This window comes from Gopherus flavomarginatus, chromosome 9 (genome assembly GCF_025201925.1).
Source record: "Gopherus flavomarginatus isolate rGopFla2 chromosome 9, rGopFla2.mat.asm, whole genome shotgun sequence".
Taxonomy (NCBI): domain Eukaryota; kingdom Metazoa; phylum Chordata; order Testudines; family Testudinidae; genus Gopherus; species Gopherus flavomarginatus.
In genome coordinates, this window is record NC_066625.1 from 11,574,417 (window position 1) to 11,593,216 (window position 18,800).

General features: G+C 47.4%; 2 protein-coding genes across 2 annotated transcripts in view; one reads left to right on the top strand and one right to left on the bottom strand.

Moving 5' to 3' along the window:
* The window catches only part of MRM2 (mitochondrial rRNA methyltransferase 2), a 338,368-nt gene that overhangs the window by 226,228 nt on the left and 93,340 nt on the right, over positions 1 to 18,800 (top strand). The gene's annotated exons all lie outside the window — the stretch shown is intronic.
* Positions 1 to 18,800, bottom strand: part of LOC127057522 (kinesin-like protein KIF19) — a 35,763-nt gene that overhangs the window by 8,261 nt on the left and 8,702 nt on the right. Inside the window, 10 exon segments of the mRNA XM_050966282.1 lie at positions 40 to 232; positions 2,299 to 2,473; positions 3,702 to 3,855; positions 4,448 to 4,570; positions 5,308 to 5,460; positions 7,506 to 7,700; positions 8,798 to 8,923; positions 13,983 to 14,119; positions 14,539 to 14,626; positions 17,172 to 17,282. Coding sequence (XP_050822239.1) covers positions 40 to 232; positions 2,299 to 2,473; positions 3,702 to 3,855; positions 4,448 to 4,570; positions 5,308 to 5,460; positions 7,506 to 7,700; positions 8,798 to 8,923; positions 13,983 to 14,119; positions 14,539 to 14,626; positions 17,172 to 17,282 — 1,455 coding nt within the window.

Below are 18,800 nucleotides of genomic sequence, written 5' to 3' on the forward strand. Positions count from 1 at the left end.
TGGAGAGGTCAGGTACGTGCTTTATGCTTGCTCTCTCACCTTTAAGGTTGCTGTTTTTCGCAGCTCTGCCAACAGCATGTTGATCTCCTCTCTTGCTACAGTGACTTCATGAGGTTCAGGGGAACTTGCCCTCTCTACTTCTCTGTCTGCCTCCTCCATGTTTTCATCTTCCTTTCCATTCACCAGCTTGTTATAACACTTCCGAGCATGCTGAGTCTTCTCTCGTTCCCAGCTGCCAGCAAAAATACAAGAGTCAAAACCACTAGGGGCCCAGCAACTGTCGCTCAAACACTAGTTAGCCCGTGACTCAATGCCATATTTGCCCAGTCTTCTGGTGCTTTCCCCATTTCTGCTGGCATGGCAACAACTGAACTAACTACACTAAGCCTGACAGCACCATGGTCAAGAACATCACGTAGAGTAGCCTGCAAACAACCTCCTAGTTTCTGGGGTGGATATAAAGAGAGTCTCTAGTGAGATGTTTAAACAACAAAGAGAGCGCTGCCTCTGCCATCACTACAAGCTGCTGTAGCAGCAGCTGCATAGAGATATTTACTGGATGTACGTAATCTAATGGAGATTGTTTTTCTGAAACTTACCTGAATTTTATAGTGCTATAAAAATGTACAGAGGTGTTGAATAGACTGGCAAATAAGCACCGTACTCAGAACTTACCACAACTCACAGTTTGTCTAGTGGCAAGGACTGGTTTAGCGCTATTTACAATGGGAACGTGCACAGCTGCAGTATGGGAAGGTGGAGAGAACACAGCAGAAGTACAGGGTGAGATACCCCAGAGTTGAGGATGTTAAGGCCAACAATCCAGGTTTGCCATGATGAGATAACATAGATTTAAATGAAAATTCAAGTCCAGGATAGTGATCAGACAAAGGGTTTTTTTGTTTGTTTGCTTGTTTGTTCTCGGTGGGGAATCTACCATTTGCACTCTCAGTTTTGGCTCTAAACTTTATGCTGGAGAAAACTGGCAGAACTACCTGCTCAGGGTAGTATCATTACTTTGTATCAGTGATACCTTTGACCACAAGCAGCCTCTATGAATGAAGAACTAGTCTAACTCTTCGCTTACATTTCACAATGGCAGCTAAAAGCCACAGAACTTCCCATGCTGGAGATCCAGTCCCTTTGGAAAGACACCATCTTACGTTTCTACATATTGATGTTGCAACTGTAACTGATAATTGCAGTGTGTTGAAACCAGACCTGAACCGTGCTATCTCACTCCCCTCAGAAGCGCTAGGAGGGATCTGGTGCTTGTGTCCAGATAGCAGAATCTCCCTTCTATCATAGTGCAGCATTAAATCACTATGCCTCTAGTAGGTTATTCTGCCCGGTGGTCTGAGACTTTCCTGCCTCAAGACCATGTTGAACTACCGTGGATGTTTTATCCCTTTTATCTAGAAAAGTCTTGTGTCCAAACAAACTCAGATACAGATGTATATATTTTTAAAGGAGTCTCTTCCCCCTGCAGAGCCCTGAAATAGTGAAAGCCACCAAATTCTTGCTCTGCAGAACCCCATCCCCACCCTGGGGAATGAACACAGGCAGGATATAAAGGGAACAATTGACTTCTTGTAGGATAAGAGGCATTGTTTACAGGCTCCATCTGTAACAACCCAGTGCTGCAGTAGGGATTGAGAGCACTTTGCTGGAGATGCTCATGTCTGTGCATAATCAGGCTCGAAGGTTGTTCTCACCTTGTTAGTTCAATCTCTCTTGTGCACAGACTTCCTCTAACCACTAGTACAATTGCCAAAGGGACAGTCGTGTGTTGTTCTGTATGCATATGTATGAGACTGGTGTGTGGCATGCAGTGAACCCAAAAACCAGATCTGCAACACTGTTTCTTACTGAAAACGTAGGTTACGTCTACACTGCAATTGGGAGGCAGGATTGCAGCACATGTAGACATCCCTGAGCTAGCTTTGATTGAGCTAGCTCACTACAAATAGCAATGTAGCTTTGGTGGCATGGATGGTGGCACAGGCTGCCTGCCTGAGTATGTCCTCAGAGTCCCAAGCCAGACTGTACTCAGGTGGCTAACTTTTATCACCAACAGTGCACTGCTATTTTTAGCAAGCTAGATCCATCCAAGCTAGCTTGGGTACGCTTGCACCTGCTGCAGTCACCCCTCCTGATTACTGTGTAGACACACTCTGTGTGCCTTTGGCAGGGAGCTGCAGCTATGTTACATTAGAGTTTCTCATAGGGATGGCAGGGATCTGCATATTAACTTTGTGTTTATCAGTAAGAACCCAGCTATGCAGTGCTCATACTCACTCGGCAATCGTTAGCAAATGCCTGGAGGTATCAATATGTAGCTCAATGTTGGTGTTCTCCAGCTCCATGAGGCTGCGGCGCATCTCCATTTGCTCCTTGAAAGCCCCTATCAGCTGCTCCCGTAACTTGTTCATCTCTTGCTGGCTGTACGCCTCCGAATCCTGATGTGCCTCCACTGGGGGAGAAAACAACATCTCTTCTGCTTCCAATCTGCCAGCATCTCAGAACAACCCCCTGGGACCGCTAAGGCCCAGAAGAGATTCCTTTGGGGGCTATCACCCATTCCATGTGTTATAAGGCATGGCTGATACGAACCTTTGTTATTCGGCACTCCAGTGGGTCAGTGGTAGCGTTGTCCTTTGAAGCCAATGGGACTATTAACTTTCAACATGTACTTCAGTGCTATGTTGTATCATGGCCACTTTGCCCAAAATAGTTTTCATCGGTGCTGCTTGGGAGGGAGTGGTGAGAAGAAGCCTGCATTGCAGGGGCACTTACCTCACTCTCAGGGAGGGAAAATCAGAATCTGCTGCATTGTTTTCCCCTTCCTTGTTACCTGGGAGCTGTTTTCTCTGAAAATGGTCCAGAATATTTCTGGCTGAGATCCACTAGCCTTTCGGGGAAAGGGGGCTTGTCTATCAGACACCTTTACTATTTTCTGTTATTGGAAGGAACATTCGCCACGGTGAGATCAATTGAAAAAGTACTCTGAAAACAAAAGTACTCCAGGAACTGAAACAAAGCTCTCTGGCCTGACACAGTTAGTGTCAGAGCCTGGAGTTGTGCGGGCAGCAAAATAATAATTACATGATATCATTTGCCCTTATACGTAGACTGTTGTCACGGGATCTCAAAGCACTTTTCAAAGGCAGACAAACCTCATTTTCCAGTTGAGGAAATTGAGACACAGAGAGGCTAAGTGTCTGCCCAGAGTCACACAGCAAGTCAGTAGTAAAGATTGGAATGGAATCCAGGTTTCCTGAGTGCTAGTTCTCTGCTCGGACCACTAGACATTGCTGCCTTTTCCACCTTTTTAAAAGCACCATATAAATGTAAATGTATGCAGCTCTGTAAATGTAAAAATGGGACAAGGGAAAAGACTTGAAAAACCCTCTGTAAAAGAGACAAAGGCCACTCAGATGTTATAAAGGGACACTAGAGGGGAGAGTTTGATGAACCCATACTATCATAAGTGTATAAAAAAAAAAAAAAAGGTTTGCTACAAATATATGATCAGCATGTGGAAAAGCTAGAGCCCGTCTGCAGGAAAGCCTTTAAAGGACACATGAAAGGGACACTATGGAGGGTGTATGATAATCACTCTCATCAATAAGATGATTACGAAGAGGCACAACAGACAGAAATGGAACCTTGACAAGACCAGCATCTGCTCCCAGCTCTACCTTGTACATCCCTGAGGCCAGAGCTGATGGCACTCTTCTCCTTTTCCTGATTTTCAATCTTTGCCTTCAGACCCTCAATCTCCCTGCGTAAATCTGAAATGATGCTGGTGTACTGTGCAATGTGATAGGAGACATTCAGCAGGTTGCGTTTTACCTGGTGGGTGAGAACACACATGGTCATTAATCCCACAGCCTGCTTTGTCACTTCGGGGCAGTGAGAGGGATTAAGTAACCCTCATTCTATGGGATAATTGTTTGTAGATCGTTATCTATCTACCTTCTCCTCACAGGCCTTTCCTTCTGCCACACTCATCAGCCTTCCATTTTCTCTGTCTCCATTCACTCCTTTCTGCTGTCCTCTCAGCCATTATGGTATCTGCCCTCTTCTTCTTGCCATGCGCATTGCTGTCTTCCTTCCACCACACCCCGTACACTGTACGTTGTCCTCTCCCTTTCCATTACACTTGCTTCCCCGTCCTTTCGCCATGTTACTAACTCCTCACCTCATTGTGAGGCCTTCTCCCCACTGCTTTCTTCTGTGCTCTTCACCTTCAACCAGGCGGCCTTTGTTCTCTCTCCCATCAAGCCTTCCAACACGCATGCTGTGCAAACCACTTGCCCTTTCTCTCCCCTGCTATACACTGTATCCTCCTTTCCCAGCTCGGTTTCCCCCCAGCATACCTTTCTTTTCCCCGGGCATGCTTTTAGTCTACCCAGTTTAGCTATTGGATTGCCTGCTTGCTTACCCTTGTCTTGATGTTTTTTGCTCGATAAGCATAGATCAAGGTTGTTCGAGATTCTTCAAAGTAGATGCTGGCAGGACTGATGTGGGCAATCATAACTGTCCTGCTGTTCCCCCCTAATGAGTCCTAAAGGAATGCAACATTTCCACTGTTTAGCTTTAAAAGAATAGAGGCCAGGCGTGTTTGAAGAAACAGGCAACACATACTAAGTGAAAACATAAAGACCCTAAAGAAACACTCATTAAGATGCTCATTTAGATTCCAATGGAGGATATCAACTAAAGGCTATAGGAAAAGCTGGTCAAAACATTTTAAACAAACAGCTTTTTTTTGACTACCTGGGATTTTTGCTGGAAAATCTCCGTTTCCATCAAAACACCAAAAATGTTTCACATTTTTTATTTTAAAAGTCTACACATTATTTTAAATGTTATTTGTTTGTTTGTTTTCAATATTGTGTGTGTGTTTAAATATATTTTTCAACCAGCTATAGCAGTAAGATCAACACGACGTACTTGGGCTGAGATTCATGCCGAAAGCAATGAAAGCACTCTAGGATCCATAAACAAATACACCAAATAGCCATGGTTACTCAAGTCACCGCTGAAGTTCACCATGTTACCAGTAACAGCGCACTAGCATAGTCCAGGACTTCCAAACCTTGACTTTTTATTTATGCGGTCACAATAAATTACTGGGTGAGTTTGAAATCCCACACAAGATCCTGGAGTGATTTCCTAAACTTAGGAAGATAAAGGGGTCAGGACATGAGGATCAGCTCTCAAGTGCCATCTGACTTGTGCACCAATACAAGCCAGCAACCCAGCGTGTCGATTCCCTTCCTAATCAGTTGCATACAGTACCTTCAACAAGCGTGTCAGTTTGCTGTCTCGAAAATTGACATACTGGGCCCGACTTCCTCCCTTCTCGCTCAAGGCACTGATGCAGTTCCCCAGAGCTAGCAGCGAGCGGTTGATATGAGCTCCCTCCTTCATTCTCTTGCCTCGGTTCTGAGTCTGCTTGGAGAGGGAGAGAAGTCATTTCAGAAAGGCAGAGTTGTACTGTGGGAATGGATTCACCCATGCAACGTTAACATCGGGATCTGCATTTCAAAGCATGAGCTTCTCTCACAAATCTACATGGAAACCAGGACTAGTCAGCTCTGACATAAGTGGGTACAGTGTCCATTGAAATCTCACAACAGAACTGAATCTGACCCACAGTCTTCATTAGATGTTTTGCAGTAAACTAAAAATCACCCTCCGATGACTTGTTTTCTGCAATTGGGGTTGCAGAACATAGAAGATCTAACATCTTTCTGTGGAAACATCCTTCCATCCGTTCATTACGATACTGGTCTTCTACTGCCAATCACTTCTGTGTATCTCTGTTGATATATTATAATAATGCCTAACTTATACGGCATTTGTCATCAGTAGATCTCAAAGCGCTTTACAAAAGAGGTCAACATCACGCTACCCATTTTACAGATGGGGAAACAAAGGCACAAAGAGGTGAAGTGACTTGTCCAAGGTCACCAGCAGGCCAGTGGGTGAGCCAAGAATAGAACCCAGGTCTCCTGAGTCCAACCAAGTATAGTGCCCTGACGGCATCCAGCCATCTGCTTATCCCACCCTTCTTGTCATTGATCCTCCCACTGATTCGTAAATTCTTCCTTCCACCAAGAGGAATCCATGACCTGGATGCTGCTGGAGTCCTTGGAGTCTTAAGCCAAGGCCCATCACCAGCATCACCACACATTTTCAGGGTGAGGACAAAGCTAACCATTTGTAGATTTTTACTGCTGATTAATTCAAATAACAACAGATTTATATTAATCTTTCAGGAAGCCACAGGCAAATGCCATGGTGCGTAGTGTGTTGTGTACATCCTGCCAATTGCACAGCTTGTTATACGTCTAGTTATTTTCTGTTTTAAAATTTCATGTACATTTACATGCATGTTTAGTGCAGTCCCTGGGCTCTTGGCAGATTGTCATGGTGGCCTTTAGTACTGTGAAGTGTCAGTACTTTGCTTTAACCACTGATCTGGCCACCTCTCCTTCAGTATCTCCTTCCATCCATCTAAATATCACTTATCCCCATCAAGTGGTAAAGAAGAGTACCAAGAAAGTGGCAATCAAAGCCTTCAATTCTCCTGCCTGCTTGTCCACCTCTTTCCCACTCAGTCCCGTATTCAATCAATTCATTTTCACTTTCCTTTTGACATCCATCTACCATTCTGAGCCCTTTGCCTAAGAGTCCATCCGTCTTTTCAGACAGACTGCATACCAGTCTTGTGCATCCATCCTTTCTGTCTTACAGCATCTGTCCATGCAGTATTCAACATGTCTAACCTTCCAATAATTCATTGTCTTCTGTCCTCTTTTCTATCTTCTCTTCCTTCCTGCAATCCAATGTTCCACATAGGTTCTATTTATTCTAGCTTCCATCCCTTTGTCCTTCCAGCTACCTACTTATCCATACTCTCTTCATCAATGATACCAATCTACCATTTCTCCTCTTTCCAAAGAGCCGCCACTTTTTTTAGGTATCATTTTCAAATTCTCACATTTTGCAGTGAATCATGCACATTTTGCAGATGAAACATTCTGGCTCTGATCTCCTGCATTTCTTATCTGTATTTCCTCTACGCAGTCTATGAAAAAATATTCACAGCTGTCTTTGTACGGGCCTACACGTCAACAACACACAAAGGACAATACATTTAGTTTATTCCTGCACTAACGAATACATGGCCCACATCACCTGAATTAAAATGTTGTAGTCTCACAGTTTTTAAAATGTCAAATACTCATGCAGTCATCTTTTCCAGGAGAGTAAAACATACTCATGCGCTCTCTCACACACACACACACACACACACACACACACACACACACACACACACACACACACACACACACACACACACACACACACACACACACACACACACACACACACACACACTGTGTGAGCTCTTTCATATCCACTCATTTCATGACATGCCAAAGAATTAAGACTTTTCTTGTGAAAGGCTGATGAACTACAAGTTATACCTGGGCTGCTCTCTCAGACCCTGCCAAGTCAACCATGAAAAGCCTTCCCACCCGCACTTCTTCATTAATTTTCTTCACCCGACTCTTCTGTTTCACTGTGACCTGGAGGACTGCATGTGAGCGGGAAGATGTCTTGTTGGCAGCAGTGGGTTCCTGAGTGCGTTCTTTGTTTCCTTTTGTTAACAGCTGCATGATCTAAACAATGCAGAAAATTTAAAGATCTTCTCAGGTAATAGCATGACTCTCTCCTTCAATGACAGCCTCCTAGAGGTGTGACAATGAGTAAGCAAACAAGATAAACCATCCTGTGTGTTTGCCAGCATTGGATCAAGTCCGTGTCTCACTGAAGTCTATGGGAGTTTTGCCTTTGACCTCACTGGGACCATGACTTGGCTCATTGACTACTAATTGTATAATTATTGGGGTTTCACTTTAGGAGGCTTTACAATGGGCTGAGATACGTTACCCTGGGATGCACAGGGCCTTGGCATGTTGTCTCACGTTCAACGCAAGGCAACACTGCATGACACAATAGAATACAATAACATGATGCTCCCTACCCTGGTAGCATGGCATAACCTTAGAAAAACTGCAAATCAAAGGTCAGGTTAAAGTCCTAGCATAACCTACCTCACAGTACACATCAGTGAATTACAAAAGCATGTTTCAGTTATCTCCTCTCTACCTACAAAAGTTTTGTTTGATAGGGCTTGTGAACATAGGCCTTGGCCTTCCTATCCTTCCAGAAAACTGGCAATCACTTAGGGTATGTCTACACAGCAACGAAACACCCACGACTGGCCCATGCTAGCTGACTCAGGCTTGTGGGGCTTGGGCTGTTGGGGTTGTTTTATTGCCATGTAGATGTCTGTGCTCAGGCTGGAGCCCGGGCTCTAGGACCCTGCGGGGTGAGAGGGTCCCAGAGCTCAGAAGTCTACACAGCAATGGAACAGCCCCACAGATCAAGCCCTGCAGCCCGAGTCAGCTGGCATGGGCCAGACGTGGGTTTTTCTTTTCTGTGTAAACATACCCTTAGCCTATTACTGACCCATATAGCCAATCTTGACTGCTTAGCTATGGATTTCATCCTGGTTTCTACTATTGTTGTGCCTGCCTTATTAATCCTTTCTGAGCAACTCACTTCATTAAGTAAGTCCCCGTAGGATCCTGTTACATGAGATGGCTTACATCAAGGAAGGCTATGCCAATCTGTAGATGTGAGTGCCTCTTAAAACATCCTTATTCTAGAGCACTGAACACCTCCCTCCCCCTGGAATTTCTTTCAGATTTACCTCCTGCGCATTTGTAGTGGAGACTTCAGTAATTCCTGCTATCTGGATGCTACCCCTAGCATCCTCTCTGAGGTCTAGGAATCCAGAGGATGGATTCAGGAGGTCACGGATCACTTCGTTATAAATCTGAAGGTGGAAGAGAAAGGCAAAGGAAGTTTGTATGTTTGCACTGCTTTGTCCCTAGGTCAATAATAAGGATGTTGTGCTATTTGAAATATATTGTGCTTTACATTGGCTTGGTAGAGAAGAGGAGAGGCAAGCCGAGCCCCACTCCAGTGCATGGCTGATACAGGAGATAACAGAGATAACATGAATGGATGATTGAGGAAATGCCTGTTACTACTGAGAGCTGTCAGAAATAATGGCAGATATACCACTTCTGCTTTACATTTTTGTTACAGGGAGTCCGAGGCAAAAAGCCATTCATCAACTCCTTTATGTATCTTAAATTATACCCAGGGTGAGTACAATGCATTTGTCACTGTCCCCGGCTGTGAGTCACCAGTAGGGAATGAGCCCGGGATTATCAGCACTAGAAGCGCAGGCTTTTACCACTTAAACCAGAGGCATAATTATTAGCCGGTAAAAGTAGTAGGTTCTTATTCTCTATGCGAACCAGCCTCTCTAAGGAGAAATGTCGATGTGACGAACTGGGAATGTTCTTAATGTTTGCTCTGAATACTGTGTTGGTGCCTCAGTGTCCCCATGGCAGTTCTTAAGTATCTGGCAGAGCAAAGGGCCAGTGCACCTAAATGCCTGACACTCTGTCTCCTAGCAACTGATGGCCTGGGCCCCTCCTCTGCAAAGGTGCCAGCTGAAGGTGTTGGAGACAAAGGGATCAGGTGACCTCCTGGCCCGGGAAAGGGGCTGAGCAGAGAGGAGGGGCTGGGAGGGGTTGTTAGTCTGGAGCTGGCTGGGGCCAAGGGTGGAGGGCAGACCTGGGGGTCTGGCTCACTGCCCCCCAGAATGGACCCAGCCGAGGGGTCCGGTTCGCTGTATCTACAAGCTCTGTTTTAGACCCTGTTCCTGTCATCGAATAAACCTCTGTTTTACTGGCTGGCTGAGAGTCACGTCTGACTGCAAAGTGGGGGTGCAGAACCCGGTGGCTTCCTCAGGACCCCGCTGGGGTGGACTCGCTGTGGGAAGCGCACGGAGGGGCAGAGGATGCTGAATGCTCCAAGGAGAGACCCAGGAGGTGAAGCTGTGTGAGCTTCTTGCCCTGAACAAGTCTGCTCCAAGGGAGAGGAGGCTCCCCAAAGTCCTGACTGGCTTGGTGGGGAGCAGTTCCAGAGCATTGCCCGGTGACTCCGTGACAACTGGTGGCAGCGGTGGGACGTACTGCACCCCGTGAATGGCGCTGCTTGCAGTAAGTGACTGGGGAGCAGTAAAACAAAGGAGGGATAATGAGGACCAGGCGTGCTGAAGGCTCAGAGAGGGACGGTTTCAGGGGGCGGTTAACCTCTGGGAGTGTGTGACCAGCGAGAAGGACTGTTGGAGTAACAGGGTCCCCCTGAGGACTGCAGTGAGCAGTCTCAGGGGCGGAGGAGCTTGCCGCTCGACCCTGGGAGAGAGAAGGATTTTTGCAGTAGCAGGGTTCCCCTGGGGATTGCAGGAGCAGTCCCAGGGGCAGAGGAGTCTGCAGCTCGACCCTGGCAAAGAGGTGGTGATCACGAGAAGGGCTGGCACACCCGGGGTTCTTCCTGGAAACCATGGGGGAGCCAAGAGCACACAGGCCTGTGAGTCCAGAGCCACTTGGGAACGGTGAAGTGATGGCCTATCACCATCTCCTTGAGAAGGACATTGTGATCCTGTGCACAAAGAGAGGGTTACGCATGGGGAAATTCACCAAGGCACAGTTAATCGTGCAGTTGGAGGAGAAGGACCGCTCTGAGGAGCAGATTCCTGGCCCAGATGGGGCTACAAGAGGATCTGAGAGCAGCTGGAGCATCAGCCAGGCATCCCCGGGAGTCTGGTCCCCAATCAGACGAGGGTCTTCACGATTGGGTTCCTCATCAGGAGATTGGAGACGGATGGGATGGGAGCAGAGCCCGAGAGAGCGAGAGGACCGTGAGAGAAAGCAAGAGCCCGAGGAACAGCTGCAGGAGAAGCAGCAGCAGCGTGGACTGGTGATGGTGGAGCAGAGAGACATAGGGGGCTGCCCAGGGGTCAGTGGGGAAACACGCCTGCAGGGGCGAGACCCTGGGACAGAGAGAACTGTGGTGGTGCAGCCCCAGATGCTGAGGGACTGTGGGACCTGGGTGAAGTTCCCTGGGGTGAGGCCCCTCCCCCTGCCTATGGCCCAGAACCCTGTGCAGACCCAGGAGGCGTCGGGCTGGCTGGTGGTTGGGGTTCTCCAGGATATCGGCTGGGAGGCCCTGTTGGGGGGTGACTGTCTCCCCATGGGACAGGATCCAGGCCCCGCTCCTGTAACGGCCGAGGGTTTGAATTCAAATCCAGGGAACCAATTGGCTAGGATGGAAATGGTCAGTGAAAATGCAAATAACCTTGCTGGCAGGGGGGAGGGGCTGCTGGGCTCAGGATACCTGCCTACCTGTAACCAGCCCCCTGGGGCTGAGTGGGAGGGAGAGATCCTCCCCACCCCCCTGCACACTGGAGAGGGGGCTCACGCTGGCTCTGATGCTGTGACCAGAGCAGAGAGCTCGCTGCCTGCCCCCACTGGGACAGCAAGGGCAGCACTGAGCACGGGGGGAGCTGAGACCCCAGCTGAGTGGGGGGACACCCAGGCAGGGCAGGTCAGCTGCCAAACAGGTTTGCCTGGTCCAGACGTGCTGCTGGGAAGTGATTACACAGCAGGGAGGGAGCTACCAGGGACAGGGCTCAGGGGGGCTGTGACCCCAGGTCCAGCCAGCGAGAGGGAGCAGGTCCCACTCCCTGCCCCAGCCGCTGAATCCCAGACTGAGCTGCAGAGGGATCCCTCCTTGGAGAAGCTGAGGGAACTTGCTGGCCACAGCACTGCAAACCCCCTTGGGGAAGGCTGCAGGGACAGAGTCCTGCAGGAGAAGGGATTCCTGTACCTGGAATGGGCTCCCCAAGGGGAAGTAGAACTGGGGGGAATCGGGAGGCAGCTGGTGGTGCCCCAGGAATCCACAGGGTTCTTCCCGTTCGAGCTGCTGGATGGGAAGAGAGTGAGGGGACCCCTGGACCTGAAGAGGGAGGATTGGATGGAAAAGGGGGAAGACCCCCAGGGGGATCTCTTCCCTGAGGTGGGAGCCAATCTCCCCATCAGGTGTTCCCCAGTCAGAGTCACTGGGAAAGCAGCCCAGAACCTGGAGAGAGAGGTCAAGGACCTGCTGGCTTTAGATGGGATCCAGCCGTTTTACAGCCCATGGGCCTCACCCGTGGGGCTGATCCCCAAGGGAGACAGGATGATCTGGTTTTATGGGGGCTATCAAAAGCTTAAAGCCATCACAGTGTCTGGTGCCGACCCCATGCCTAGGCCTGGGGAGATTCTAGACAAGCAGAGGGCAATGGAGAACTTGGCCTTGGCAGACACTGATAACATGTGCACCTTTAGCCAGACCTGGGAGGAACAGGTGTCCCAGGTGAAGAGGGGGCTGGGCTGCCTCAAGAAGGTGGGACTGACGTTAAAAGCTGGAAAGTGCAAGGGGGGACGGCAGAGGTGTTGTGTCTGGGCCACAAAGTGGGAAGCGGCTGCCCAAGCCCAGAGCTGGCAAAGGCCAAGATGGGGGCTCTTAACCAAAAGAGCCCGAATCACAGACCGGAGGGCTGGGGAAAGACCCAATCCCAGCTTGAACCCCAGGGGTATTGGGGTGGCAAAGGGTGTGGGCTGCATAAACCTTCCCACCTGCGGCCTGCAAGTGCCATCAAGCACACCCGACCTAAGGGAGGGCGTGAGACTGGACTGTCCTGGTGTAACTCACACCAAGGAATGGGAGAGATGCTGGGGCATCCATGGGAACCTTCGTGGGTTCGAACTTCCCCAGGTCACTGGCTGGAGTGACCTCGCTCAGTTCGGTCTCGAAGGGGGGAGAGATGTGACGAACTGGGAATGTTCTTAATGTTTGCTCTGAATACTGTGTTGGTGCCTCAGTGTCCCCATGGCAGTTCTTAAGTATCTGGCAGAGCAAAGGGCCAGTGCACCTAAATGCCTGACACTCTGTCTCCTAGCAACTGATGGCCTGGGCCCCTCCTCTGCAAAGGTGCCAGCTGAAGGTGTTGGAGACAAAGGGATCAGGTGACCTCCTGGCCCGGGAAAGGGGCTGAGCAGAGAGGAGGGGCTGGGAGGGGTTGTTAGTCTGGAGCTGGCTGGGGCCAAGGGTGGAGGGCAGACCTGGGGGTCTGGCTCACTGCCCCCCAGAATGGACCCAGCCGAGGGGTCCGGTTCGCTGTATCTACAAGCTCTGTTTTAGACCCTGTTCCTGTCATCGAATAAACCTCTGTTTTACTGGCTGGCTGAGAGTCACGTCTGACTGCAAAGTGGGGGTGCAGAACCCGGTGGCTTCCTCAGGACCCCGCTGGGGTGGACTCGCTGTGGGAAGCGCACGGAGGGGCAGAGGATGCTGAATGCTCCAAGGAGAGACCCAGGAGGTGAAGCTGTGTGAGCTTCTTGCCCTGAACAAGTCTGCTCCAAGGGAGAGGAGGCTCCCCAAAGTCCTGACTGGCTTGGTGGGGAGCAGTTCCAGAGCATTGCCCGGTGACTCCGTGACAGTCACATTTAGCAGCATGTTATGCATTAGAATAAAAGAAAAAAAAGAAACAAGAATTCTAGACTCAAGGTAGGAGTCACCAGTGGTGAGCTCCAGCCGGTTCACACCAGTTCGCAGGAACTGGTTGTTAAATTTAGAAGTCTTTTTAGAACCGGTTGTTCCAGGACAACCAGTTCTAAAGAAGCTTTTAAATTTAACAAAGGCTCGGGCAGCTATCCACTCGGCCTCCGGCCCCAGCTCACCTCCCCCTCTCCCCTGAATGCTCCGCCCTCCTTCTCCTCCCCCTCCCCTCGTGAGGTGAGGAGGAGGGAACCTGTTGTTAATATTTTGGCAGCTCATCACTGGGAGTCACCACAGGGGAATGAATGCAGGAGCGCTGGCTCTGGATTCCCAGGTTCTAGATTTATAGCTTCTCCCAGCAGGAGTGTCTCTATGCTATTCTTTCCAAGCATCTTCTACAGAGAATTGGTCCATATGACAAAACAAAGACACCTCACCTCTAGGTACGACATGGAGACGGTGTAATCCATGTTGTCACTGGTTGCCTCAATGGCTTTAAAGAGGTCATTTAGGGTGCGGATGTAGATCCCAGGATCACAGTCTGTCCCTAGCATAGTGTAGGTTTTCCCTGCCCCTGTGAAAGATACAGGGAAGAGCGGCACAGATCAACTTCCAGAGAAAAAACATCATCTAATACAATCCACGGCCGTTTATCAGCAGCCGGATCTGCCCTTCCGTGTGATCACCACACAGACTCAGCTTTGCACAGAGAAGCCCTCCTTTCCCTCACCCTTTTTTGAGAGGAAAGATTTCTCTCCAATGTTAAATCTATTTTCAAAGTTACTACAGATTTGATGTTGCTTTAACTTTTAAACTAAAGATTCTCATCTCGCAGCCAGAATGGTATTTTTGCTGCTCTGCTCTGAAGCGATTAATTAATTGGCCTTGTTACTTCAGATCAAGTCCCTATAATTATCACTCCCCAACCTTGGCTCCAAATCCAGTCTCTGCAGCTATTGCTCCCCCTGTGGTATAATATTTTATTGATGTTACCTGTTGGCCCATATGCAAAAATTGTTGCATTGTATCCAGAAATGACTCCTTCCACCAAGTTTTTGGTCGTGGACACGTACACCTCCTCCTAGTCAGTCAGAAACAGCATAGGTCTCAGGTCAGGCATAACAATATTTTCCAGCTGACACAAGTATCCAGTGTCTAAACTTATCACAACATCCCTCACTCGTTCTCTGTGGTTCACTCAGCACACTCATTTTCTCTTTACAAAGTCTGTGGGCTTCAAAACCATTTCTGGCTTCACAGAACAAAATGATTTTGCCAAATCATCAAAACAACTAACGAGGTCGAGGTCTTGCTGAAGTATCTAAAGATGCATGCGGCATGTCAGGGTCCAAAAATAAAGTTTGATTATTTTCTTAGATTTTGAATTGGGAACGTTTCATTACAGTCCTCAGTCCACCACAGACACTTTTTAAAAAAGATACTTTATGATAATATAACCACAGATGTGGAAGTTACATACAACAGAGAGAATAGAGGAAGACACACACACTGCATTCTCTCTTTCACACATACACATATAATATATTTTCATAAATATACAATATACTAATTATAATATCACATAAGGCAGCGTTTCTCAAACGGGGGTCCACAAGCATAACACCAAGGGGTCTGCCAGGCCCGCTGATCAACTTCCCCCTCCCTCTCCCTCTCAGTGCCTCCTGCACACCGGGGAACATATTCAGTGGCGTACAGGAGGCACTGGGAGGGACGGGATGCGCTAAGGGTAGGGAGTGGAAGAGGAGGGGCAGGGGTGGGGCCTTAGGGGAAGGAGTGCAGTGGGGGTGGAGCCTGGGGCTGAGCAGGGGGCTTGAGGGTCTGCAGAAGAATTTAAATCAAAATGAGGGTCCTTGGCTTGCTAACATTTGAGAACCGCTGATCTAAAGGAATACTCTGGGGGGAAGTATAAAGGGTCTGTCACCACTCATCTGAGATGATTGCATTACTCACAAGAACCGCGGCCATGTGTGTAATACAGACCATCCCGAATAAGTGCCGATAAAGTCTTCATATCACATCATAGCGTAGATGCCAAATACAGCATAACACAACATAATCATTAGTTATATGTTAAATATGTTAAGGCAAATTTCTTTATAAAAATGCATTGGAACTCTTTCTTGTATTCCTCTGCCTGTAAAGCCAGGCACCTTAGCAGGAATTGGCTGTGCTGGGCTCAGAGGGAGAGAAAAATTAAAATTCATAAATGTAAAATCTTCAAAAAAAGACCCAATATAGATTTGCTTTACATAATATCACTGTTCTAAAGTCCAGTACCCCAGGCCCTTCCAGGGCTAGAAGCAGGGTCTGTGACCCGCTGGAATTACCCCCTACCAATGGTATAAAGCTCCCATTCTCCTATTTCTCTCCCCACGGGACCGTGAGTTATTGGAATTTAATGCAGCGACATTTTTATTTTAAAGCTGTGGACTGAATCTTGTCCATCCTGGACTTCGGACAAAGGGATTATTCTACATGCAAGGGGAGCCCTTAGGGAACCTTGTCTGGCAGGTTCTTCTAAAAGAATGAAGTTCATAGCTCCATTGCCTCCAAGAGAGCCGTGACTATTTATACCAGCTGTGGATCTTCCCCAAAGTGTCTGCGTGAAGCTGCTAACAGGTTTGGAATATTTAAATAAGTCCCAGGGAGATGGATGAACAGGTGGTGCAGTCATAGACCCATGATAAACTGCACCAGGCATGTCACCTCTTCATGCACATGCGATATTCTCAAGGGGGTGTAAGTCTGGAATGGGCTATCAGTAAGAGGGACCAGTAAGCCGGACCCTGGCCATCTTCAGAACATGTTGTGATACTCACCTAATTAACAAGCCTTTTAGGGCATATCATGTGTCAAGGATACACCGACATGAGAGGGAATAAAGAATTACTCTAGAAGACTCCCTAGAACCTCCACTATGCAGTCAATTCTGAACCACATATTGTGGAGATTAAATACTTGTTGGTTGCTTAGAAGATATTATGATGACAGGCTCTACAGTAAATCCTTAGATAAATAAACTGTGATGTCTTGATATCACTGTGATAGACCCGTTAGACATTTGCCTATAGGCAGAACAAGTAACTTCCCATGAGTCCATTATTTCATTCATTAATCAGTTTCTCAGCTCATCTCACCCCGTCTATTGCAGCACACAGCTGTGTGCATCAGTCCTGCCTAACTGGACTTCGGCTCAAGAACATGCCTCCTTTTACAGAGCCTTGTCCATAAAAAACAACAGAGAAAGACGAGAGGAGCACACACAATAGAAGGACCCAAACCAGATAACTATGACCTCATTCACCAGAGGCCCCAGGAGTTCTGGCTCTCAGTTACAGAACTCTGCTTACTCATAGTGTAGAGCTGGGTGATTCTGTCCCTAGGGAGGGAGAGATAAAGAGTGAGTTGTATACTGCAGATCACAATAAAGAGAAGAGAGCCTTGGCTGCCTGCTTCTACTTAGCGCTACTGCCTTTTCACTGGACATCACGTAGATTCTGGGATGCACATTATTACTCACATTGTCAAACCAAATATCCATGGGAAGGAAAGATTCCCAGCTGTAAACCACACCACAAACCTTTTGGAAAGGGAAGGAATGTTACCTGGGTCGCTTTGTGATCGAAAACCACATCAAATATAAATGTCTTCTCTCGGGATCGATTGGCTCGCAAGATGTCGTCTGGATCTTCACTTGGGTCCATCAGAACCACCATCTGTGACAAAATAAAGATGGAGAGAAAATCTTTATATCCTTAACTGGGTCTGTCACGGAAAGCAAGTGGAAGCTGCAGTCAAGAAAAGCCAGTGGTTCTCCCGGTTATCTATCTCAGGATCTTCTATAACGTCAATTGTTAGTATTAACGAATCATCCCAGAAGTGTTGCATTATGGCAATAGGTGGGAAAAAACCACATACATGCATAATAGCAAGTCTGAGATGTTTTGGGGCCTAATTCAGTCACACCGAAGCCCTACAACTCATCTGATCACCGGCTGAGGTCACATGGGTAACTAGCAATTATGGCAGAAGACCACCCTTTACTGTACATAAGAGGAGAATTAGCCCCTTCCATTTTTATTGTTAGGCAACAGGGTGGGAATTGGAATATTCCCAACTGACAAGGGAACCAATAAAGAAACAAATTAAGTTCACTGGGATCAAAATTGCATGAGGAAAATCCCCCCAAACCTTTCCTGTGTAGGGATCAGTGGAAGTATCAGCTCTACTCAAAGACAGAAACTTGCTCCTTTGGTGACTTTTATTAGAAAAAAAAGAGGGAAAAACAAAAGAAAAATATTTTAGGGCAGGTTAGAAAACAGGTTTTGTTTTTCCTGATTCCCTTGGGACCAATTTTGCTCACTCACATAAATACATAATTATCATGGAAGAAGTGTTTTCCTTCCCCTTTGCTGGAACAGCTCATAAGAGGTGTTCTGGCCTCAAGGGGGATTAGAGGGGAAACCATGCACCATATCCTCCCCAGGAGCTTTTGCCGTCTCTCAGATAAATACCTAATTAAGTGTTTACAGTGCAGATCATCAACCACCTGATCTACAAAATAATTACAGCATGTGGTTGCTAGTCTGTAGTAAAATCATGTAACTAGATATGAAAGATGTAGGGCAAATCCCCAGCAGCTGGTCTGGAAACTTGAAGAGCTTGGCGGGGTTTTCTGTTCCTCTGCCCCAGCCTAAAATTCCAAAAGTATCCAGTAACCATCCCAGGCTAATTACTTGCACAATTTCACTTGCTAGAGAAAAGCAATTTTTTCTGAGCTATGCAGATGAAAAAGAATTGAAAACAGTAACTATCTAGGGGCAAACGCCCAAAAGACCCTCTTGATTTATGCCCACAATCTGTAGTTGCACATGCAAAATGGGTAAATGCATAAGCGTCTGTCTGAGTGATTTAACATTAGATTCCACTCATACAACTGGGCACAGAGAATTTACGTTAGGCGTTTTCTTTGGAAATGTGAGCTGTAATACGTTTAGGCCCTGATCCTGCAATCCTGATCCTGTGAGGTCAGGATCAGTACATCAGTGGTATTGTAGATTCCACCTCACTTTAAAGTTTTTTTTCATTAGATAGTGAAAACAAAGATAGTTTCATTTGTCCAGGGTTAATGCCTTGTTTGATTGACAGGCACCGTGAAAACGTACACAAAATTATAAACCATTCACTAGTGGACTGAACTGCTGCGGCTTAAGACTCAGTTTTGTTTTATGCAT